General features: G+C 34.4%; 3 protein-coding genes and 2 long non-coding RNA genes across 11 annotated transcripts; 3 read left to right on the forward strand and 2 right to left on the reverse strand.

Annotated features, from left to right (window-relative positions):
* The first annotated feature begins 6961 nt into the window (after window positions 1–6961).
* LOC103827572 (DELLA protein RGA1) lies at window positions 6962–9337 on the forward strand. The gene has a single exon (XM_009103085.3). The coding sequence runs from the start codon at window positions 7274–7276 to the stop codon at window positions 8993–8995; it is 1722 nt and encodes a 573-aa protein (XP_009101333.1). The 5' UTR covers window positions 6962–7273; the 3' UTR covers window positions 8996–9337.
* Window positions 9338–11612: 2275 nt separating this feature from the next.
* On the forward strand, window positions 11613–20330 carry LOC103827576. 3 transcript variants are annotated; one of them, XM_009103088.3, is made up of 8 exons: window positions 11613–14729; window positions 18560–18697; window positions 18787–18892; window positions 18991–19262; window positions 19333–19438; window positions 19529–19624; window positions 19735–19917; window positions 19994–20306. In XM_009103088.3, exons 2-8 carry the CDS (start codon window positions 18641–18643, stop codon window positions 20110–20112), a joined length of 939 nt encoding a protein of 312 aa, XP_009101336.1. In that variant the 5' UTR covers window positions 11613–14729; window positions 18560–18640; the 3' UTR covers window positions 20113–20306. The 3 variants fall into 3 exon arrangements, with proteins under 3 accessions (XP_009101336.1, XP_009101337.1, XP_009101335.1); XM_009103089.3 differs by having other exon boundaries at window positions 14508–14729; window positions 19732–19893; window positions 19994–20330; XM_009103087.3 differs by having other exon boundaries at window positions 14508–14729; window positions 19732–19917.
* Window positions 15242–18487, reverse strand: LOC103827574. Of its 5 annotated transcripts, none has more exons than XR_004448788.1 (4): window positions 17751–18485; window positions 16448–17492; window positions 16288–16365; window positions 15242–16210 (listed from the first exon to the last, which is right to left on the reverse strand). It is a non-coding gene; the product is annotated as an uncharacterized LOC103827574 (long non-coding RNA). The 5 variants fall into 5 exon arrangements; XR_004448787.1 differs by having other exon boundaries at window positions 16307–16365; window positions 17751–18484; XR_004448786.1 differs by having other exon boundaries at window positions 16307–17492; window positions 17751–18487.
* Window positions 20331–20338: 8 nt separating the features above from the next.
* On the reverse strand, window positions 20339–21355 carry LOC103827575 (uncharacterized protein At4g22758). The gene is made up of 2 exons (XM_009103086.3): window positions 20729–21355; window positions 20339–20644 (listed from the first exon to the last, which is right to left on the reverse strand). Exons 1-2 carry the CDS (start codon window positions 20976–20978, stop codon window positions 20463–20465), a joined length of 432 nt encoding a protein of 143 aa, XP_009101334.1. The 5' UTR covers window positions 20979–21355; the 3' UTR covers window positions 20339–20462.
* Window positions 21356–22510: 1155 nt separating this feature from the next.
* Window positions 22511–24391, forward strand: LOC117126251. The gene is made up of 2 exons (XR_004448789.1): window positions 22511–22598; window positions 22697–24391. It is a non-coding gene; the product is annotated as an uncharacterized LOC117126251 (long non-coding RNA).
* The last annotated feature ends 786 nt before the right edge of the window (window positions 24392–25177 follow it).

Below are 25177 nucleotides of genomic sequence, written 5' to 3' on the forward strand. Positions count from 1 at the left end.
TTTTTCTTAATTATAACAAAATCTATTGAGAAAATTTAGAAAATATCACCAAAAAATTAAATATTTTTATTATAAATTAGTGTATTAATGTAGTAACAAAAACAAATTCAAAATGTAATCTTCCAAACTCAAATATAGTACTGTAATTTTTCAAAGTTTACTTGACAAAATATAAATTTTGAAAATAAATATTCAAACTCGAAATGATAATATTTTAAATTTTACAAAATATTAAATCACAGATAATAAAGAATAACTTTTTGAAATGCACCACGGAAAAAAACAAACTATATATGTTGTAAAAACTAAAGCAATCGAATATTTTGAAAATATAATTAAAAAAAAAACTTAATATCATAGCATCTAAAAAATATCTTATATCAATAAAATTTAGTAAAATAATATGATAGATGCTACTATGTATAAAATTTACTAAAATAATAGGGCTATGTATTCCAAAAAAAAAACCAATAGGGCTATAATATTTAAACAATTTGTTTTTACTTAAATTCTGTAAAATACTAAAATAATATATATTAAACTCAAAAATAATATTGAAGGAGGTTTTCTATTTGATTATTTCATATTGTTATTTTATTGTATCTAACTCAAAAATATATAAGTAAGAAATAAACATTAATAGCAAAATAAAATATATTAAAAATCACTACATATGAATAATGCTGAATAAAAAAATATAAACAATAATATTATAGAGTTACATAATATATAATACTAAAATAAAAATTTTATATTTAAAACATTTGTAATAATATCTAATGCATTATAAAATGAAAAAAATATCCGCACGAACGTGCGGGTTAAAATCTAGTCATTATTAATATATAGTGGTATGCTTAATGTATTTTACTTTGTTATTAAAATTACTTACTAATATACTTTTGAGTTAGGTATAATAAAATAACAATACGAAATAATCAAATAGATAACCTCCTTTAAAATATGTTGTTTCTTTAATTTATATATTTTACTATAATACATTTTTTAAATTTATTTATTTATATTGTAGAAAAGAAATATCTTTAAGATAATCTATATTTACATGTTGTGTTAAAAAAATATACTTTAACATATATTATTTTATGGGATTAATAAGTAAAAACATTGTTTTGCTTAAATAATATAACCCTATTATTTTAGTAAATTTTATACATAGTATCATCTATCATATTATTTTAGTAAATTTTATTGATATATGATATTTTTGGATGTTATGATATTAAGTTTTCTTTTTATTTTAAATTATGATTTCATAATATTAGATTGCTTTAATTTTTACAACATATATAGTTTATTTTTACATGGTGCATTTCAAAAAGTTATTCTTTATTATCTATGATTTTATGTTTTGTAAAATTTGAATTATTATCTTTTTGAGTTTGAATATTTATTTTCAAAGTTTTATATTTTGTCAAGAAAAAATTGAAAAATTACACTACTATTTTTAGGTTTGGATGATTGCATGAGTTTGAATTTTTTCTGTTACTATATTAATATATTATTTTATAAAAAAATATTTGAATTTTTGGTAATAGTTGATAAATTTTTGTCAACAGATTTTGTTATAATAATAAAATATTATAATTAAAAATTGATTTTTCATTAATTTTTTAATGAATTACTAAAATTTCATAGTTTTCTAATAACATATTTTTAAATAGTATATGAACTAAAGATAATATATAGTTGAGAGTTTCAAAATAAATAAAAAGATATATAGTTGTAGATATAAAAGTTTAGCATATGTTAATAACTTTATTTTTGTATAAAAATATTATATAGTTTATGAATTTTAGTCTATTTTAATGTTGAGTGGTAATTTATTTAAATGAAAAAATTTAGAAAAATAAAATTTGTTAATTTACCTATTTGTTATAATTTTCATATTTAATTCATATAACATTTCTATTTTTATATAATACATAATATAATTATAGAATTTATTAAAATACTATATGATTTTTATTTTCTTGTTTTATAATAAAATTTTAGTTAACATTGATATATAACAATATTATATTACTAATTACGAAATTGATTAATATTTTATTTTATAAAAATATTTATATTTTAAGTAAATTTTTTTAGATTCTTTTTCTACAAATATTTTATAATTAAAAAAAATCAAATTTATATTTAGTTTAATATTAATGTAAATAATCAAATATGTCATATTAGTTAATTCTTTGAATGGTTGTACTATAACTTGTTAATAGTATATAAAATTAGGAGTTTAAATTAAGAGATTAGATTATGATTAAATGATGAAATATCAACATAATCACTATTTCGATAAAACCAAACTACTAAATTAAATGAATTATTGAAATATATTAATATGAAAACGTATAATTGGCAAACTTAGCAACTGATTTTGATACTATTCCCAGAATGGATGTTAATTTTTAAAAAATATCTGAATATAAATTAGGTGGACCTGATCATAATAGCTATAAGTTTATCTGTATAGCGATTTTCGTAAGAGAGTATAAATTTAACCCAAATTTGAAGCAAATAAAAATACTAAAGCATCTGAACAAATAAGAAAGTGACGTGACATTATTACATGTAACCATGAAGTTAAAAAGGATAGAGATGAAAAAAAGGACCAAGCAAGTGGACCCGTGAAAACGGCCGTCAACGGAAGCAGACTCAGGGCCTACCGTTAAGATCTATGAAAATAGGACACGTGTTTTTTACATGAATTGTGGAGACCACAAATTGAACGGCGTTCAGTTAATGAAAGCTATACCGTTGAAGGGTGGGACCTGTTACACGTGGAGGCATCATGTGCTGTCAGTTCGAGTTTGCCGAAGGGTACGAATACATCTTTAATAAATTCTATTTTTAACAGCTGATAATGAAACAGGCCGTTAACCAAATTTAGCTTTGATAGAGTTTCACTTTAGAGAGAGAAAAGAGAGAGAAAAGTGTCGACGCCCCCGACGTCCGGTGGCGCATCCGCGCGCGTGCCGGCGTCGGTGGCTCATCTTTTTCCGTTCAAGTCAAGGATTTCCGTTGTGGTTTTCGATCTACTGATTCCCCCGACATGCCGACGGCTCTGGGCTAGGGTATCGTGCCAAGAAGGGATCGGCTCGTACGGTTCTCCAGACGGCGGCGATGCTGTTTTCTCTGGAGTCGGGGTGAGGGGTGAAGAACGGTTAATCGAAGCGGCAGACGGCTCGTGAGTTCTGTTTTAGTTTCTGGGGAGTAGAGGCTCTCTCAGCTCTACGACCGTCGGCCTTTGTTTCTGGGAGACGGTGGCTCTGTTAGCACCGTCATCGCCGGCTCCTGCTTCCGGAAGGCGGTAGCTCAGTTAGTATCGCTCTTCTCGGCTTTGGTTTTTTTCTTTTCGTTTCAGTCTTTCTAGTTTTTCTCTGGTCTTTCTTTCTCGGTGTAGTCTGAAAATCAAAGCTTCATAGTTCTTCCGCCTCTTGATCTCTCACCTGAAACGACTCGGAATGTCGGGGGTGGTTGGTCAATGGTAGACGGTTCTTATGAGACTACGCAGATCGTGTTTGATGAGTGTTTGGCCCTGTCGGCATGGGATACGGATGAGATCGCGATGGAATGATGCTCTCCGATGAATGACCCCATGCGACATGGCGTTAGCGCGGTGGTGAGTTGGGGTTAGGGCTGCGTCGTCGACGTTCGGTGAGGCGCAGAAATTAGGGTTCCCTACCCTAGGGTTTGGGTGTGGGCTGAAGGCCCAGGTTGTTGGGGCTGAAGGCCTTTATTTTTGGTCTTAGTTGGCCCGGTTCGTTTTGGGCCTGATTGTAGTTCGGTTCTGTTTGGGCCTTGCCCCTTTTTTAATGAAAATGAAAATATTAAGACGGGAAAAAAAAATGAAACAGGCCGTTATTAACGGCGTTAAGCAAAGAACGGAAACCTCTTTTTTAGTTTCTCATGAATGATTTGACATTGACGTACGCGGCCGTTTTGCTTAAAACCGGGTTTTATTGTGGCACGATGGGTTCTAAGTCCGGTTTAGGGTATAAATGGTAAAAACAGTTCAAGCGTTCCAAATCAAATAGATCATGCAGATCATCAAACGGAACAAATGTAGAACAAGTAGATTATACAGAAAAAATATAAATCAAGCAGATAAAGTAATTTATTATAAATTATGAATGACAAAAACAGTTTAAAACTACGAATTATATATTGAAACAATAAAAACTACATCAAAATATCAAAACAAATATCTCAAATATTGTAAAATCGACCGAAATACCTGTAGAATTTTGCATAAGATACTTGTACTTCTTCTATTTTTATTCTAGTTGATCAAGTTTTCCTTTGGAAATCTAGTAGGTTACACTAATATTAAACCCTTGGTTGAACTTATCATTGCAATACTTTTTACTTATGGGTATATGATTTTTAAAATGGTAATTGATTATGAAAATTAGTTGATTTTATAACGAACAAACTTCGTAGATTAAATAATTGCATGTATATGTAGATATTAAGATCATCTTAATATCTACAATATGTTTTATCATTTTTTATTCTAAAATAGAACTATATAAACAGAATGAAGTTTACTCCAATATAAATGATAATTTCTAATTATAAAGTAAAAGTAGAAAATCACTATTTCTTCTTCTATTTATAGAGAAAATAGCAAATTTAGTAAACATAGCATTGGACTAGAGTAAATTTTTTTATTGAAACATTTATAAAAATGAGTTAGAGATGTTTGAATTAAATAGTTCTGGTGAAAAAGCTAGATAGCTTCTTGTTGTCTTCTTAATTTTTAAAAATTGATGTTATATTATATTTAGACTAACAGTAATGGTAGATTAGCATGTTCACAACTAAAATAAAAAATATGTCTACTTAGAACTTTTCATGTAAAAAAATAGCCCAGACAAGTGGTAGTTATTTTTTTTTTTCCCACTGGTGAATTTCATTCCAAACAAAGAACACTTTTAATACAACAACTGGCGGATGAAAAGCAATCCCCAGACAATAGAGCCCACATGAAGGCGGCAACTAAAACCCACAACGGGGCAACGATAGATTAAAACTGGAATTAAAGCTAGATAACCGACTACCACATACTTTAGAAAAAAAAAACACAAAAAAAAAACAACTTGACATAACAGAATTTAGAACTTAGACGCAGACCATGATCGAGAATTGTCGTTGCTGCCTATAGCCCGCCACACGAGGTCTTCCACTTCCTCCACCAAACCCACGGCTTACCGCTGCTGCTCATGCCCGCCAAACGATAACAACCGAGAAACCAAGACCCTACGACTTCAAAATCCGACAGAGGGAACTCCACACGGTCCTCACAATCTTCGGATAGGGATGCGACGCCTTCAGCGACCGCTAACACCTAAATAGAAGCCTAAACAACCTTCACAGATACGAAGCCTTGCCAATCGAAATATTCCAGACACAACACAGAATAATAAACGAAACAGCAAGCGACCATTGAAACCACTTCATACGGACTAAACCTGCTAAATCAACTCTTACAAAACCTTAGAAATTACCACCACTTTTTTGGTTAAGGGGCACGAGAAGTCATTTGACGTCAACGGAATGAGACCCGACTGCAAGGCATCCAAGGATACCACTGATTCAAGCACAAAGACGAACTTAACCGCCATCAGCTCTGCCTCACCGCCATAGAAACACCCGGACATCTCAGACCGTTCCCACACATCAAACCCTACACGAGAGATCCAGAAGCTTGAAAATCGGATGCTCTCTAGACCTATCAACTCCGACTCCCCTTAACAGAGCCTGCTACAATCCACCGCGTCGCACCTCCAGCCATGGCTGACGCATCTCCGGTCCGAAACCCTTGAGAACGGCTTCAAACAGAAACGAGACTCCACACCAGAGAAACAGACAAGACGGCGAGGGAACAGATCTGCCAGAGAAGCAAACAAAGAAAACTAAACGGACGGTGGAGGGGGCCTCCGGCGTCGGCACGCGCCTCCGGACGCCGGGGGAAATCAAATCGCGTTTTTAAGCTCAAGTGGTAGTTATTTTAACTATACGCATTTTAGAAATTAGAGAATAATTATAGGCCTAGTTCACTTCAAAGGTTAAAAACGACTCGAAAATTGAAACACCTAGGTCTGATGACTTTCCAAAACCCAACTACAGAATCTTTTTTAGAGATGAATTTCTATAATTACTGGATATATATATAGTATGAACATTAGTACTGTACTGTTGCTTAGAGTTTATGTGAATTATAACAAAAAATTACTATGGTTTTTTTCTGATCGCACGCATTTGCCGATTGTTTTCGATGGCTGGGGTTAGCAAAGTTGCAGTAAAAAGTAACAAAAGAAATCTATTAAACTCATTATTATGGAGTTTAAAAATACTCCTACTAAGTTTGTAGCATTTCTTGTTCAAAAGCCTGTCTGTGTGTGTTGTTTTAGTATTTTTAACCCCAAGACATGGTTGGTCGAATTACTACTACCATCGAACCTGGGAACTTAAACAGTGTATCATGAACTCAGTTGTGCTTTTTAATTATCCACTGGAAAAGCATCTTCAGTTCTCCATCAAAAGAATCAACTAAAAAGCCCTAAATCTGTATTTTAAAGTTTTTACTAAAGGTTAATGATTCTCAGTCTTCTTACTTACTTTTAAACACTATATAAAATATCGATTTAAATACAACAATATAGTACATCCACGATATTTTTACTAGTCAAGATCTTGTGACTTAAATTTGACATCTGAGCTACCAATGATAGCATAATAAATGAAAAGTAACTAATCTTCTTCAAAAATGGAGTTAAACTGGAGTAAATTTTATTTTTCTGTGACACCGTTTATGGTTTATTTTACCCAACTATGTTAAAGTTATGCCGTACCACAAAGTTAAATATTTGTGTATTCTCACCCTTATCGGTTTCGAGGTGTAGATGTTGGCCCTCCTCTGGTACATGATTCATCGGCTGTCGAGCCCATCAGCACCACTCTTTTATTTCTTTAAATAAATATCTTCAATTTCTCAGGTAAATAAAAAATGTACATCAATTATTTTTAGTATATTATTATTAATTCGTATGATCATTGAAGTGGTAGTCGCAGTGAAAAACAAAGCAATCCCCACCCAATGCTCGATTGCTTAAGATTCTTCACCTTATTAGTCACATGCTCCTCCTCTTCTTCCTTCCCCAAAAAAACCTCAAAAAGCAAACCCTAGATCCAAGACCACAACCCAAAACCAAACCGATCTGAGAGATTAACTATCTTAACCAGATCAGAAATGAAGAGGGATCTTCATCAGTTCCAAGGTCCCAACCACGGGACATCAATCGCCGGTTCTTCCACTTCTTCCCCTGCGGTGTTTGGTAAAGACAAGATGATGATGGTTAAGGAAGAAGAAGACGACGAGCTTCTAGGAGTCTTGGGTTACAAGGTTAGGTCTTCGGAGATGGCTGAGGTTGCGTTGAAACTCGAGCAGCTTGAGACGATGATGGGTAACGCTCAAGAAGACGGTTTAGCTCACCTCGCGACGGATACTGTTCATTACAACCCCGCTGAGCTTTACTCGTGGCTTGATAACATGCTCACGGAGCTTAACCCACCCGCTGCAACGACCGGGTCTAACGCTTTGAACCCGGAGATTAATAATAATAATAATAATAACTCGTTTTTCACCGGAGGCGACCTCAAAGCGATTCCTGGAAACGCGGTTTGTCGCAGATCTAATCAGTTCGCGTTTGCGGTTGATTCGTCGAGTAATAAGCGTTTGAAACCGTCCTCGAGCCCTGATTCGATGGTTACATCTCCATCACCTGCTGGAGTTATAGGAACGACGGTTACAACCGTGACCGAGTCAACTCGTCCTTTAATCCTGGTCGACTCGCAGGACAACGGAGTGCGTCTAGTCCACGCGCTTATGGCCTGCGCTGAAGCCGTGCAGAGCAGCAACTTGACTCTAGCGGAGGCTCTCGTTAAGCAGATTGGTTTCTTGGCCGTCTCTCAAGCCGGAGCCATGAGGAAAGTCGCCACGTACTTCGCCGAAGCTCTCGCGCGGAGGATCTACCGCCTCTCTCCGCCGCAGACGCAGATCGATCACTCTTTATCCGATACTCTCCAGATGCACTTCTACGAGACTTGCCCTTACCTCAAGTTCGCTCACTTCACGGCGAACCAGGCCATCCTCGAGGCTTTCGAAGGGAAGAAGAGAGTCCACGTCATCGATTTCTCGATGAACCAAGGGCTTCAGTGGCCCGCGCTTATGCAAGCCCTCGCGTTGAGGGAAGGAGGTCCTCCGAGTTTCAGGTTAACCGGAATTGGTCCTCCCGCGGCGGATAACTCCGATCATCTCCATGAAGTTGGATGTAAGTTGGCTCAGCTCGCGGAGGCGATTCACGTCGAGTTTGAGTATCGTGGCTTTGTTGCTAATAGCTTAGCCGATCTCGACGCTTCGATGCTTGAGCTTAGACCGAGTGAAACCGAAGCTGTGGCGGTTAACTCTGTTTTCGAGCTTCACAAGCTCCTAGGCCGTACCGGTGGGATAGAGAAAGTCTTCGGCGTTGTGAAACAGATTAAGCCGGTGATTTTCACGGTTGTTGAGCAAGAATCGAATCATAACGGTCCGGTTTTCTTAGACCGGTTTACTGAATCGCTGCATTATTATTCGACCTTGTTTGATTCTTTGGAAGGTGCTCCGAGTAGCCAAGATAAAGTCATGTCGGAAGTTTACTTAGGGAAACAGATTTGCAATCTGGTGGCTTGCGAAGGTCCGGACCGTGTTGAGAGACACGAGACGCTGAGTCAGTGGTCGAACCGGTTCGGTTCGTCCGGTTTTGCGCCGGCGCATCTCGGGTCTAACGCGTTTAAGCAAGCGAGTACGCTTTTGGCTTTGTTTAATGGAGGCGAAGGTTATCGTGTGGAGGAGAATAATGGGTGTTTGATGTTGAGTTGGCACACTCGACCGCTCATAACCACCTCCGCTTGGAAGCTCTCGGCTGTGCACTGAGTTGGCACGATGTCGACGATGGTGGTATTGGTGATTTGAGTCGAAGTCGACTGTGGTTGTGTGGTGAGTTGACTCGCAGCCGACGGTGTTGGTAAGGTGGAGTTAGCTCGGTTATTTGGGCTTTAAATCAGTGGACCGGTGATGACATATGTTCGGACCAGACCCAAGCCGAGCTGGATCGAACCGTTTTACCTTTTATTTATTTAGTTTTCACCTGTTTAAAATTTTTATATCGTTTTGTTAGGTCATTTTAATATATGCTTTTTTGGGGATAAGTCAATATGCAGAGTATGTATTTACTAAATATTATATATTTTATAATAAACCTAAGTTTGTTCACAATTTAATGGTAAAATGACAAAATAAATGGCCGAAAAAAATCTGTTAACTTCACAATGTGTGAACTGTAAATCAATTCTCCTAGCTAGTGATATTAGATATTTATAACTTGTTAATGAGTTTTAAATGTAAAGTTGATAAAGAAAAAGGAATGAGAGCGAGATATATTTATTAATTACAAAGAGTGCTAACTACTGAGCACTATTTTTAAACCCGGACCGAACCGGTGATCAGAAGTGGTTGAACCATAAACCGAAAATAATCCGAGTTTGGTTAATGTTAAAACCCAACTAAAACCGAACCAGTTAAAAATCTTTATCGAACAGTCAAAAACTCCGAAACCGGCGATCCAATGAACCGGCCAAATCCTGGTTCGTATATAAGCCAAAATTTTGCTAATGAAACAATTAATTTTTTATTCCTTTAAAGTAAAAATAAGATTGATTAAATATTAATAAAATATCGTCTCTCGTTTTTTTTTGTCGTTTCTACAACTCATAAATTATAAAATTCACAAAATTTAATATTCACGTCGAGACATTTTTTTGTCACTTTGTTTTAATTTTATTTCATAATCACTTATTTTGAAGATTTAAATAATTGAAATATTTACGTTTGTGAAATTTGTATTTCAAAATATAACTTTACCTAATGTGTATATAATTTTTTCTAAAAAGGTGATGAAGATTTAGAGTGATAAGATTGGCGAATAAAATTTAAATATGCTTTTCATATTGATTTTAGATTTTAATTGTTATTTTAATTTTTTTTACACATTATGGCTATTTAAACATTTTATTTGATATGATCTATTTTTGAAGAATATGCATATTATTTATAAAATATCATTAAATTTAGTTTAATCTAAATAAACCCGATCGAATCTGGTTTAGACCCGATCGAACCATAATGATTTATGACTCAAACAAATTTTGGTTCGCTAACCGGTCCATTTTAAAAACACTGCTACTAAAGGATACTTTCGTAAAAAACAAACTTATTGGAATTTTATTAATGTAGTGTTTGATGTAGCGATTTTTTTTTTGCTTACATATGATTAATTTCTAATTGGCTCTGGTCGCAATACCATATTTCATGTCTGTTCATTGAATATTTTTAACAGTAGTATTAATTAGATCTACAAAACAACAATTGGATCCGATGTTTTTAATTTTTATAATGTAAAAACAATTTTTTTGCATGGCTCTGTACCTTATTAACTTGGTTCCTTTTCTTTTTATATACAAAGAATAAACAAAGTTAACTTGGTTCACTCTAACTCATGGCCGTGCTTAGTCCGGTTTGTCTGGCGTGTGTCGGAGGCCGTGATGGTGGCTCGTGGAGCGTCGCAGTGTCATGGTGTCGAGGACGTCGTCTATGGCGTTCTTGAGGTGGTGTCGCGATCTCTCTCTCATCTTCTCTTCCTCTTCCCGGCTAAAGTCTCCAGCACCCTTGTGAAGCTTCGTCGACGCGGTTTTCTCGGGTTTTAGCTCCGGTGCTTCTGTGTTTGGACTTGAATCGTACCACAGGTTCTGTCATTGGCATCTCAAGCTTACTTACCTTCGGTTTTCGAAGGGAGCGTCTGGCAAGGATGTGTCGGCTTTCCGTGGTCTGGAAGCTCGATCGTTCTTGGTGGTCCAGTCGGTGGTGTGACTTATCCCAGTACCATGAGCTATGTTTGCTTATGGTAAAGTTGCTTCGCTATAGCTTTTTGCAGGTCGTGGAGCTTGTCTGGTTTCGTTAGGAGCTTTCGTTCTGTGCCCGTTTTTTTACTTTTCCGGTCTTGGTCAGTGGGCTTCACGGTTTCCTGGTCTTTGAGCGGTTTCCGACGGTATAGGAGTTTGTATAGGCGGTTCTGGTGCATTTTATGGTTCGTGCTCCTTAACCCGTCTTCTATATCGTTTTAGTACTTATTGACGGTGACGATTACAAGTCTCGAAGAGATCATTGGAAGCTAGCTACCGCCAGAGACGTCATGGAGATTCCCGGCATCCGAGGAAACGAGGAGAACCTCACGTCTTCATGGTCATCGTCAACGGTAGAGAACGGCATCTGATTCCTAAGATTATAGAAAGTGGATTAGCGGAATGTGCCGGGTTTAGTGGGCGGGCGAAGCTAGTTTTAGCAATTTGTAAACTTGGGAAATTTTGTTCGAATCGAATTTGTAATCCGATCTTGTATCCCGGTTCTCCGGTTGGTTATTGTTATAATATAATTTCAATTAAAAAAAAAAAAAGTTAATATTAAGATCTGTATGTGTTCTGCCTGCCTACATCTACATGTATCTTTTAGAAATCTAAAATCTGGTAGATACATAGTTTATGTTGAAAGTACATAATATTATATTAAACCGCCGGAACAATTGAAAAGATAAGACGTGATTATAATTATTTAAAATGTGACGACGCATTATGAGTCGATGTTCTTAAAATATACTCAAAATGTTGCGAGTTATTTTTGTTAGGTATATGATTAGTAAAGTAAGACTCCAGAAATTAGTAAATGCCCACACGCCAGCCAGTTTCAAAAGGATTGAACCAACGCATATCATTATTTCAAAAATTAGTTGCACAATAATCTCTATTAACGATGAATAATACTATAAAAGCCGATATAACTTTCACTGATGTTGTGTTGTGTTATTAATCTTATCTTTTCAAAATACAATAATTTATTTCAGTTTGATACGAAGGAAGGTCCCACATGCATGAAATGTTTCTAACCACACCAAGTTGCCAACTTGCATGTGTGCAAATTCTCTTCTGACCCCCATCGAGTTCTCCTTTTCACAGTTTTTTTCTCTCTTTCTTCTTCTATCACATCGAGTTCCATTATTATATTACAAGGTCTATATATTAATCGATCATTGTCCTCTCGAATATTTAATCGCAGTACTTTATTATAATTTTCAATACGTCTAACCATATAGAAACATTGAATTTCTGCACTGCCTGCAAGATTCGATATTTTTTCACAACTTTTATAATAGTGCGAATCGAATTTGCATTTCCCATATTCTCTACTATTACTTTTGGCAGCTAACACAATGCTTTCTTGCACCCAAATCAAATCCCTTTACTAGTTTTAAAACTCAGGTATTATTTTGTCAGCTAAGAAAGTGTATTTGATTGTGAATTACTAATTTTCAGACTCAATACTGATAAAAAGTATTCTTTATTGGTATAGCTTACTATTAAAACAGTGCATGATTAATGATTACATAAAAATAGTCGGACCGGACCTAAAGTATAACATTAAGTATAATTATTTTAGATAATCCCATTTATCTATTTCAAGATCGGGTACACAATTATATATTTCTAGTTCTGTATAGCTTCCCTAGTTTACACTAAAATGCTCGACTCTGCATTAAAAAGTTATATATATTCCTTTGTATCACGTCAGAATTGTATTTGGGAAAGTAGGCGGACCAGATTATATGATGCTAAGTCGTTTTCATTGTTTTACTTCGATTTATATATCAAACGAGGCACTGAAAATCAAACCGAAATTATATTACTCACCTTTATATTTATATGTTTTTTGTCAACTTAGATTTCTAACTTTTTGAGACCACGATATTATAAGGTTACATTTATACAAAACTTTATAACATGGTGAGATGGCTTAATTACATCTGAACACATTCCAGGCTTTATATATCCCAAATTCCCAACAAACGTTATTTATTTTAAAGAAATTTATCAGTGTTTGGAAAACTATCAAAATACCATCATATTTTTCTAACTTTGACGACATGGTTCTTTCTGTAAGAGAGATCTTTTTAGAGAATGTAAAACCTCTAAATAGTTATGAAAAAGTTAAATAAAAAAGATAAGCAGTGAAGCAATAGTTAAATGAATTGAATGTGACATTCGATTTTTATCTACCTAATTCTGATTTATCCAATATCCGTACGTCTCTTTATTAATAATTTTTTTACTTTGTTCGGAAGAACATATCCATTTAATAATAATAATAATTTCATTTATTACTTTTTCTTTTATCATATAGTTTTTGACCAAAATTAATTGGGTGTTTAATACGGTTATACAGTATTAGTCATCAATCCGTGTTGACAAAAAAAGTCTTCAATCAGTAAGACTCAAAATAGTGTCATCAATAATTTTGACGTTGGAAAACAACTCTTCTATTTGCAGACCTATCTATTTGTCAATTTTTTTAATTTCTCCTGCTCCATGATTGATGGTTTAGAAAAAAAATTTGTTTCTAAAAAATTTATATTTCATTTTTTCAATGTATGTAATAATGATAAATTGTAAATTTTAAAAACAATAATTGTATTTACTGAACTATAATATGTCCATTCTGTTATCATCATAATGTATGTAAAAGAAAATCGAAACAAAACTCCAACTACACTATATACATTATTTGCAGTGAATTATAAATTATTGATTTTGGATCATTGACAGTTAACACAAAATTTAGTGTATATAAAATAAAATGGAAACAAGATTCAAATACAAAAGTATTTGGGTTGAATTTTAGATAGTTGATTTAGATTCGATGTATTACTATTAATCAGTTTTCGTTTAAAGAATCCACTCATATCTATTAAAGAATCCTAATTACAGTTATATTCAATTCCACTAAGAGGGTGTTATTGGTTTATGTATTTTAATGGATTTTAAAATTTAAACTAAATTCAGTGTTATTGGTTCTATGATTTTAAAATTCAAATTAAAATACACTGTTATTGGTTTTATGATTTTGAAACATATTTTAAAATCAAGTGTTATTCAATGGTAAGTATTTTTTTAAAGATTTGATTTAGAATTGGATTTGAGTGGATTTTAAAGTGTTATTAGGATGAAAATACAAAGGAACAAATATCAAGTTGAACCTTGTTATTTTGAATGGATTTGTATTATTAGGGTTTCTCAGTTTTTACGTGGTTCCCCTTCGGTTGCATCATGACACCATCACATGGGTGGTGAGATACCAATCGGTTCTCTGCTAAACGTTTGTGGAAAGCTATTAGGCCAAGACAAGGTCTACTCGTAGATTGTCTGGCACAGTGCTGTCATTCCTAAGCATTTTTTTTCAAATGCTTGGTTGTTTCTTTAAACTTCCCAAACCAATAACACCCTAAAACAAAAAGGCAAAAGGTGGAGTTGAAACCTATTTGACTTGCCGAAGATTAATATACTTTCTTGCGAACTACGGTTAGTGTAGTGTTTCAGTTACAAGATAAGAACAAATGAGCCGAAAAAGCCTCAAATAACAATCAGCAGATATTCTTATATATTTAAAAAGCCTCCAAATCAAAGGAGCAAACAAGAGTAATTCTTGGGTTCACCTTAGGGGGTGAACCCAAGAATTACTCAGCAAACAACCTTGCGCCTTCTTTCTCTCTCCTTCTCTATCACTTACTAGGGATTAGCCCGGGCTACGCCCGGGATTCCTATTTAATTTTTAATCTTGATTATATATTTTGTATGTATATTTTAGTATATAAACAAATTTATTATTACAATCCATGTGTTTTAAAAAATTGAATTTTTAATTTTTTGTTATTGAAAATTATATGGGGGAATTTCAATTATTTCCACCAGTTTATTAAACATTTATAAATCCAACCCCTTAATACTAAACTCTAAACACTAATCACTAAAATCTAAATTCAAATTTTAGTATATTTTTGATTGAAGGTATTTTTGAAAAGTGGTACTTAACTTGTGGTATTTTTAGCAATTTCTCAAAATATATATAAGATGACGATTGGTTGGACTGTAGAAATATTTATTTTCATTTATAATTTTTTATAATTTTTGTTCCGAATTAGTTTTAAGCAATTTAATGAACTCTTCTCTATCTCTCTTCCCCCCTGATTAAATCAACAATACTATATTTTGTTATGTTTTATTATTTTTATAACCAGCGGTTTATAAAATTTATAATATTTTTCTATAGCTAGAAAACTTACAACTACATCGATAAAAGCTACAAACTAAATTCTTACTACAAATTTTCTGCATTATAACCAAACTAACCAGACCCATGATCATAATATTATTTTATCTTGTAAAAGGTTCATATAAAATATTGTTAAATATACTAATTTTCTTAGAACAAAACAATGTTTTCAGTTTAGATTGTGGTTTTACTTCAGTTCGGTGTTTTCAACCAAGCCATATTAAACATGTCTAGATCGTGGTTTTACTTCAGTTCAGTGTTTTCAGTTTCGTTCCTACATCTTACCTTCGAACCAAATATAGTTGACTTTGTGGTTAACAATCCCTAGACTAAACCACCCTATGGAAGGCGCTCATGCGGCTTATGAGTTGCTCATGTTTATAAACCCTCCATAAAAATTATATGATGTGATTAAAGTTGTTTCAGAAGAAAGTGTAGATATAAGTTTTTGAGTATCGTTAGAATTGTTTGTTTACAAAGGTATATGAACTAAGATGCATTTGGATTTATGCTTTTGTTGTTTGTTTGTGAATAATCTTTTACATACCAATAAACTATTACTACACCGAAGAAAAAGCTACAACAGAGAACCTTACTGCTTTTCAATTTGTACTTAAAAGAGTTTTGTGAGCTTGTTCATTCTTTGGCTCAACATTTATATCTCACATCACCCGTTTGTGGTTTTAATGCCTGCAACTTTGCCGATGCCCATAAACTTAGTAAATTGTAAAACATGAGGTCAAAAATGTGAGAATGAAAGATTTTTTTAGGTTAATACATCAGGAAAGGTAGGTTTTGGTATGCAAGGACGTAGGCGTTCTCTTAAACGGTTACATGTTATATTTTCTGGATACATCATACATCCATAGTTATATTTTCTGGACTCTTGCATACTTTACTGAACTTGAGGACCAATTGACGTCACTAACACGCAACCTGCAGTGGAAATAGTGTAAGATGTTTGACAAAGTGTGTGGAAGTAATAAGGACATCTTATCGCTGTAGGTTCTGACTCATGGGAGAAGCTCTGACCCCGCTTTGATTGTCAAAGTAGAAATGAGTCGCATAGTTTGCATTAAGGAATAGGTGACCTGCAAGCAGAGCCTACTTAGATCAATAAGATGTTCAGATGAACAGTTCATAGACAGAACATGTGCAGCAGAAAGGATATACCACTTGGATTTATGCATGTGGCAAGAACGATTTTAGGATCCACACCAGCCTGTTACATTGATGGTGCTCAAATGGAATGTCGGTTATTTTCATTAGTAGTTTTGCGGGATGAATGTTATATATATAAATTATTTTATATAATTTAATAGTTAAAGTAATTTATAATATTTTTAAAAATTAAGTTGTTAATATTTTTTCAAATTTTTTATCAAAAAAATAGTTCAAAATATTTTCAAAATTAAGATATTTATGTATTTTCTTATACAAATGGTTCAAATGTATTTTTTTATACAAATAGACTAATCTACTTTATTTTATAGTATTTACTATTTAGTATTTACCCTTTGAAAATTTTAGTTGGGCTTCGATGGAGTTGAAAATCAATATTGTGGTCCAAGTAATTAATCCACAAAATAACAATCGGGTTAAGGATTCGGATTATCCAATTCGTCGATCAGAATCACACTTGACCGTTACCCGCCTCGAACGACGGCGACGAAAGAGGACAGAGACTCCTCGTCTCTTCGAGGGAGATAATTTAACTCAGGATCGATCGCCTCGTTCGTTCGTTGATCGTATTCTCAAAGTCGACTCGCGTCTACTCTCTAATTTCACAATTCCATCTCTGCTGAATGTAAGCGAAAAGCTTTGGATTCTCTGATTCCGTGTCCGTGTTATGGACGCTCCTCCCAATCCCAAGCGACCTTGCCATGACCCTTCTTCGGTCAAAGATCCCAGCTCCCTCCATCTCGCTCCAGGTTTCAACCAAAGCAACGTGGATATGACCATCTCCTCTTTCCTTTCCTTGTCGGACTTGCCTTTGTTCTCCTCCTCGCCACTCTCCATCGGCTGCTCTTTTGATCGAGTGCTTGATAAAGTTGTTGATGCCTCCGATCATGATCGTTCCATGAGTGATGACGATGTCTCATGTAAGCAATGCATAATTACCTTTAGACTCAAAGATGGGCTCTCTTTTTACGTTTATATTCCACTTGCATTGCCATAGCACCACCCTCACTCCATTAGGAGCTATGATATCCCCTGGCTACACAACAGTTATTGTGCTTAATAGGCAAGCAAGGAAATATAGCAACAGAGTCAAACAGAAAATGATTCAATTATCTCATAAAGAAGGCATTGAAGACTCCATATCTTTCTCAAAATCATCATACACTTTTGTAATATTCAATACATAAACTGCATTTGACAAACTTTTATCCAATAAAAGCTAAAACTCAAACTCAGACCCACCAATAACTAAAAGAACTAAAACTCTTAACCATGTGCCACAGAAGGGATATACCTCTTGGATTTAAGATATGGATCACTCACAACAACAACGAATTTGTTCTTCGGGTGCTCTTTTCTTGAAAGTCTGACGGGAACAATAAGAAAAAACAGAACAATAAAATCAAAAGGAAAGGAAAAACAGTCACAACAAATAAAAGGTTTTAAACTATTATCAAAATAGAAATCAAGGTCTGGTAGTTGAATTGACCCGAAGCTGAAGAGTTGAGCAGAGTAAGAAGCGAGACCATTTGATCTGAACCAGTCGGATCTCAAACAGAGACTGGCTTTCAAATCCGCAAGCAGGGTGAAGAAATTAGCAGGGATGATATTTGTAGTTTTCGTAGATAGGGTGGTCTTCATCGCTGCAACCATGCCAATTTATAGGAGAGCTTTAGCCGGTTACATATGAAGAGTCTCAGCTGGATTTAATGGTACGTAGTGGGGCTAGTGGAATTAAACATGTTAATGGTGGGATTAATGGATCAAATAAATGGAAACTTAAGGCGTTTCAGGATGTTCATCGGGTGCGGCTTCATCAAATGATTACGACGGACATATGACCTAAACTGATTTTTGTTTTCTCTGACAACACATTGGGCCTAGAAGAAATCATGATAAAGCCCAAATAAAATAACACAAAACAATTTTTTTTGGTTTTGTTCGTGTTTATGGAACCCAATTGTAATAACATATAAACTTTGGACGAAGCCCACACGTTGAAGCCTATCTGATGTGTTAAAAAAAAAAATATGATTGGTTGATTATTTTATAATACGTGGCATAGCTACATGATGAGAATATCTTACTTTTAGTATAGTATAGATTGTTAATCAGAATCTCTCTTCCCTTCTCCACGAACTCACGACTCAGATCGAACGATTCTCCAAGAAAAGATCGCAGAGAATGGAAGATCTTCCTCTTCCCGGCGGCTGTAAAAACATGGAGGAGTTCTCCGCATACGTAAGATTTTTCATCAATCCAAGAACCAAACGTACGAGTCACGAAACCTTTTCACTATAATCACTAGTCCCTCTCTTTCTCTGTTTCAGATTCATCGCAGGATCAACGAATGCATGAGAGACTATAAGAGCAAGGAAGAAACTATACAACATCTAATGGATCAGTTTCAAATCCCACATGTCATGACCAGCATAGGTACGTACACGTCGACTCCTTTTGCTTTTGCACCGTATCATCATCAATGTGTCTTACGGCAAAACGTTTCATTAACTCGAAATCTTTTATTTTGGTAGTTTGGGATCTTCTTGAAGCAAAGTATCCAGAGAATTTCAGATCCCACTATGAATCTTGCGAGACTTATCAGAAGATCCTTGAAGCTTCAAGAATCCAGAGCTACCAACTTATACCGAGGTTTTTCAGGGATAGAAGAGAGATAGATCAACAACGTCGCTCTAATATCCAGATAGACGATGATGATGCAACATCACAAGCACCTCAAGGTTCTAATGGTGGTGATGCCTTAGTCCCTAGAGGTTTTAAGAGCGTGCAGGAGTTCTCATATTACGTAAGATTCCATCAGTTCATCAATCAGTTAGAAGTTACATTATAATCTCTTGATCTCTGCTCTGTTTCAGGTTCATGGAAGGATCATGGAGTGTATGCGTAATTACAAGAGCAAGGAAGAAACTGTAAAACATCTATTGGATCAGTATCGGATCGCACCTGAATCGACCAACGCAGGTAATTAAGTAGATTTTTTTTTTAACAGAACCATTAACGGGTCTTGAGGCAAAACGTTTATTTGAAATATAAAATATCTTTTTTTTGTAGTTTGGGATCGTCTTGAACAAGGGTATCAAGATAACTTCAGATCGTACTACGAAGCTTGCGAGAAGAATCGGAAGTTACGTGAACAAGAAGCACCAAGTAAGCACATAGAAACCTAGACAAGCTCTAGTTTCCTTGTCATGCAAGACATTATCTGATTAAAAATTTCTTTTTTCTTTGTTCGTTTTGTCTTGGGACTGGTGAAGAAGAAACGGCTAATGCTCAGATCACAGCAGAAACTAGATCTTGTAAGTCTTCTAAGAGAGAGAGAGGTAAACAGAAGAAGGCAGCTTCGACATCAGTGGCCAGTAAGACACTCATACTGAGGAGCTTAAATGATATAAATGTGAAAAAGCGAGAGCAACAATGTACATTTCCTCCTGATCAAAGCTGTATTAAACTTATCTTTTTTCTTCTCATTGTGTGCTCCTAAAAGTTGAAGAATGACATGGTCTTTGCTTCTTTTAGTAAAGGAGACTGGTCCTGCATCACGAGTCTCTCGTTTGGGACCAGATGCTAATGGAGCGATGCACATGAATTTGGAGGACCTTCTTCTTATGCTGAATCGCTCAAGAGACGGTGCATAGATAAGGAGCAAGTGAGAGGTGACAACGAAGAAGCATGATCAGAATCAATAACGGCTAGAAAACATATTAGATGATCGAGAAAGATATGAGATTCTCACATTAGACATATGTTTCTTTGATGCTTTCTTTTTATCATATAGCTAAACAGTTATTTCAGTCTATCAAATCTCAATCCATGTTATTGTGTTGCAAAATACATCAGAACATGTTAAAGAACATATATTCATTCTATCAAACCCCATTCCATTTATTAGTGTAGCCAAATAAAACAAAAAACCGAAGCACAAGTGTTTGTGATGCTTATTCCTCTGACAAGAAAACCAAAAAGAGAAGTGCAGAAATCTTATGATCTAGTGAGAAGGAACCATAAGGCCTAGAGACTTGTTGAGCCATGCCTTCCATTTCCCAGAGGTCTTCCTGATTGTTGTTGTTGATGTGTCCACAGAGCCTCCAAGGTTCTGAGCTTCTAACTTCTTAGACAGAACAAAGTTCCTTGATCCGGTTGAACCAATCTTTCCCCATGGATTAAATGCTGAAATGATCAAAATGTTACTTAAAATAATCAAAGCCATTAATGAGCCAAACACATAGGGTAGTAAAAAAACTCAAATTTCACCTTCAACAGCATAGTAAGGAGAGTAGAGAAGGAAAAAGCTAGAGTCAGAACCGAGTAGGGGAAGCCTGCCTTCACGAGCATAGCATTTGAGAGCATAGTCAATAACATTTGAAACAGTTTCATCTTCTTTAACAACGAAACGAATGGGTCCAGCACTTCCTAAGAAACTGATGCTAACAAGGAACCTGTTAATCTTGGACTTGTGTGTTTTCTTCTGCTTGTTGTTGTTGTTATTGTTGTACAGCAACATCTTTAACCATAAACGTCAAAAAAATAAAAATAAAACAAAACTTTTGATGGGAGTTTGAGTTGCTTCAAGGGTCGACGCCGATGCAACGGAAGTACCAGGAGTCCTTGCAAGAGCCAAAAGTGAAGGAGGAGGAGAGAGGAGGGAGGAGAAAGCTCGCCCTTGCGGTGGTGCAATGGGAGAGCATAAATTCTCTGGTAGTCGGAGTTGTTTCTACCATTCAAGACGCTGCTTCTGAGATAGAGAGATATTGAAGGATCGAGGGAATGAGATGGTGAAATTAAAATGGATGTGAATAAGGAAACACAGAGTCTCTGATGGTGAAGAAGATTCAGAATCTAAAAAGGAAGGTCGAGGATGAAAGTGGAAGTTTTGAGATGGTGTGAGGGGGTAGAAAGGGTTAAAATAGGGTTAGAAAGAGAGAAAAGGGAGGATGCGCGATTCTTCATCCGCAAGTAAAGCAAACCCTTTGAACCCACCGAAACTGTCTCCCTACTCTTCAGTCAATTCTGTATTTTCTGTTATCTCTTTGGCACGGCAAAAAAAGAAAAAAGCTGGTTAGTGATATCCTCAAAAGCTCATCATTATAAAGCGGGGTTGTGATTAATTTAAGTTATTTAACCAACGTTGAAAAGTAGACACATTGGATTAGTGATCTCCTGATTTTAATTTTTGAATATATCTATTTTTTTGATTAATTTTTTACATTATAAAATAGTTTCAACTAACAAAAAAGATAATAAGGTTTTAGTATTTTTCTCTTAGCAACAAATATTCATTATGAACAAGGCTAGTTTGCTCTTTGTTTGTTTTTAGGTAAATTATTAACAAACAAGTAGATATAGTTGAACATTAAACAAAAGTTTTTTAAGCTAGATACAGTTAGAAATAACTTTCTGCCACTGGGTCAAAATGTCTCTAGTTGGAAACCAAAACTATTACATGATATAGTTTTAAGTTTGGGAGGATTACGAGCTTTGGTCCTGAATTTTCTGGTATTAAACAAAATATATAAATAAATATGGGTTTAATCTTTACAACAATTAAATATCGGTAGTCTCTCTCTCTCTATATATATATAGTTATTCTTCTAATCTATTCAAATAGAACACAATCTTTTATATAATAAATCACAAGTCGTCTCACCAATTAAAATTTGACACTTGGCAAAATTTTACAAAAAAAATTAATATAAAAAAGGAAACTGAGTATGATTTATTTTTGAAACAGAAATCTAAACCCCTAAATTTTCTCCTATCCTCAATCAAAATGAATCGTGTCATCGATAACTTCCAACGCCAAGATTTTAATAGGTTTGAACTTTATCTTCCTCAAGCAAGTACGCTTTGCTCCGATCCTTGAAACTCTTCAAGGTTTGGTTTTAAATTCTAACCATGGCCTCAAAAACTTAACATATGGAGTAGATGTAGAAAAAATTAGATTCATGGGCATATTACAGGTATATATATAGTTTTTTATTCCTTCACCTTCTAAAAGTTTTAAATTAGTAGCTTTTTGGTTTTGTTTTCAGAGAATAGCGATAGCATACTTCGTTGCTGTACTGTGCGAGATTTGGTTTATCGGAAACCATAATGTCAGCCCAGAGCTATCTATGATCAATAAGTACAGATTTCACTGATAAACTGTCTTTTTTTTTTACATCTCAAAACTTTAATCTTGCATTTGTATACATTTGATTTATCCTTCTATTGATTTGACAGGGTGGTGGCATTTGTTATTAGTTACAACATCATATTTATCCTTGCTATACGGCTTATATACGTGCCAGACTCGGAATATCAGATTTCAACACAAGACCAAGGATCAACAACATTCTTGGTTGGATTCAGTTTCTTCTTACCTTAACTTAGATAGTACTGTACCGCTTCTAAACTGTTTAATAACCTGAAGGTGAAATGTGGGGTAAGAGGAAGGACCAGGCTGTAACGCAGGTGGAATGCTGACCGTATGTTACTAATGATACATCATCTGTACAAGAAACCAGTATCATCTGTTTAATAATATGCACGGACCAAGGTTCGTAATCTTGAATCATATGTTTTCTCTTTCTTCAGTATTTGTTATGTGTTCGTTTTCATTTGATCTCTTTTATCTAAATTTTATGGATCAAATATGTAACGCCAATCTTCTTCCCAGCCATCTGCTTGATTAATTTCATGCTGCGACGACCATTCATAAACATTGAATTAGACAGTGTGATCGACGCAAACTATTTAGCAGCAACAACTGACCAATAATGCTTATAAACCATACATAGAGTGAAGAAATGAGATATTACAAAGTCATAAACAAACAAAATATGTGTAAACAGAAAAATGAATAGGAAGAAATCACGTAGACAAATAAGATAAGACTTCTAAAAGATGAATTCATTGCAAAACTATACATGTTTATAAACCATTTATTAAACCTAAGCATGCAATCTTTGAAGGAGACTTTTTTATACTGAGAAATTGACGATAGATTGAAAATCTGTTGCAAATTTAACCTACAGAAAATACATAACTGTTAAAACAAATCTATAAGTTAGAGATTTGGATTTACTTTCAGATGTTGCTGCACAATTAAGAGTAGTTTACGTTGCGCTCATGTCACATGAACAAGAAACCCATTGCACCGTCTCCTTAGTGATCAAATATCCTAGACCATGTATTCATGATACTGCATTTGATCATCCTCCAGAACGCACATGAAGAAGCGGAAGGGGCAGCAGTGGCAGCAAAGGCAGAAGGGACAGCAGGGTCGACCTCTAAACGCACAAGAATAAAAACACCAAAACGCACAAGAAAAAAAAACAGTAGCATGTATGTTCTTGTGAGTTTTGCTGCTTCTCCTTGTGCGTTTAGGGGTGGACGCTTCTGCCGTTGCAGCCGCTTTAATAACCTTAACCCGTAAAGAATTGATCTTTCTGTATAGTGGAGATGTCTAAAAGCATTCGTCCCAATGCATATAGAATACCTGAACAATTTATAATCAAAGAACCAAATATGACGAAACAGACCCTTAATGGTGGTCTTACCAATAAGTCAAATTTCAAACTTGCATTCATGGTAAGAATAATTCGGTGTGGCCAAATTTAACTCAATATCTTTTTTTTTCTTTCTCTATTTATTGGTATGATCCATAATCATATGATTTGTTTCCAGATATATGCATGAAGAAAAATATACTGAAAAGAGTAAGAGATCTACACCGAGATGCACCACGTATCAGCCAAATATGTGTGTTTATTTATTGTGAATGTTTTCATGAGGTTTCTGTGGAAAGTATATTTTCTCATGAAATTCCAATATTCATTCATTTTTATGAGGTTTCTACGGAAAGTATATTATTGTTGCTTAATTGTATTTTTAAATTTAATAGTTTTTATTTTCAATAACTATTTTCACTCATTATTATCTGCACTGTATGTATATACATTTTCAACACTAACAAAATATTTATGGTGGCCTTATCAATTGGTGAAAATTATTCTAAGTTGCATTCATGGTAAGAATCATTCAGAGTCAACTATAGTGACTCCGCAGGTTTTTTTCTTTCCTTTTTGATATAATCCATATGATTTGTTTCCAGATATGTACTGGACGATAAGAATGATATATTGAAAAGAGTAATATCAAAGTCGAGTTGCACCAACTATCAGCCGATCGAATCTGTGTATAGATTATTGTGAATGTTCTCATGAGGTTTCTAAGAAAAGTATCTTTTGTCATGAAATTAAAATTCTGATATCCATGAATCTATCTATCTATATTATTAAAACTGAAGTACCTTTTGGTACTGTTTGGAAACTTAGATAGTAGATTAAATGAAAGTTGTTGGGAAACAATGATAGCAGATTAAATATCTTTTTTATTTACATATTTAGTCACTGTATTTCTTTCTTATTTACAGATTATGTCGTTTGGAAACTTGGATAGCAGATTAAATGAAAATTGTTTGGAAACACGGATAGCAGATTAAATATTTCTGTTTATTTACACATTTAGCCATTGCATTTCTTTCTTATTTACAAATCTTCCACTTCACTTAAAATAAAAATAAATAAATTAATCACAATGAATTGTTGTTATTTTTGCTGAAAATAAAAACACAAACTGTAATATATAATATATATTCATCTGTTACAATACAATTTTCAAGAAAACCAAATATCAGAAAATTAATAATAATTCATAAAA

The sequence above is a fragment of the Brassica rapa genome, chromosome A06 (genome assembly GCF_000309985.2).
Source record: "Brassica rapa cultivar Chiifu-401-42 chromosome A06, CAAS_Brap_v3.01, whole genome shotgun sequence".
Taxonomy (NCBI): Eukaryota; Viridiplantae; Streptophyta; class Magnoliopsida; order Brassicales; family Brassicaceae; genus Brassica; species Brassica rapa.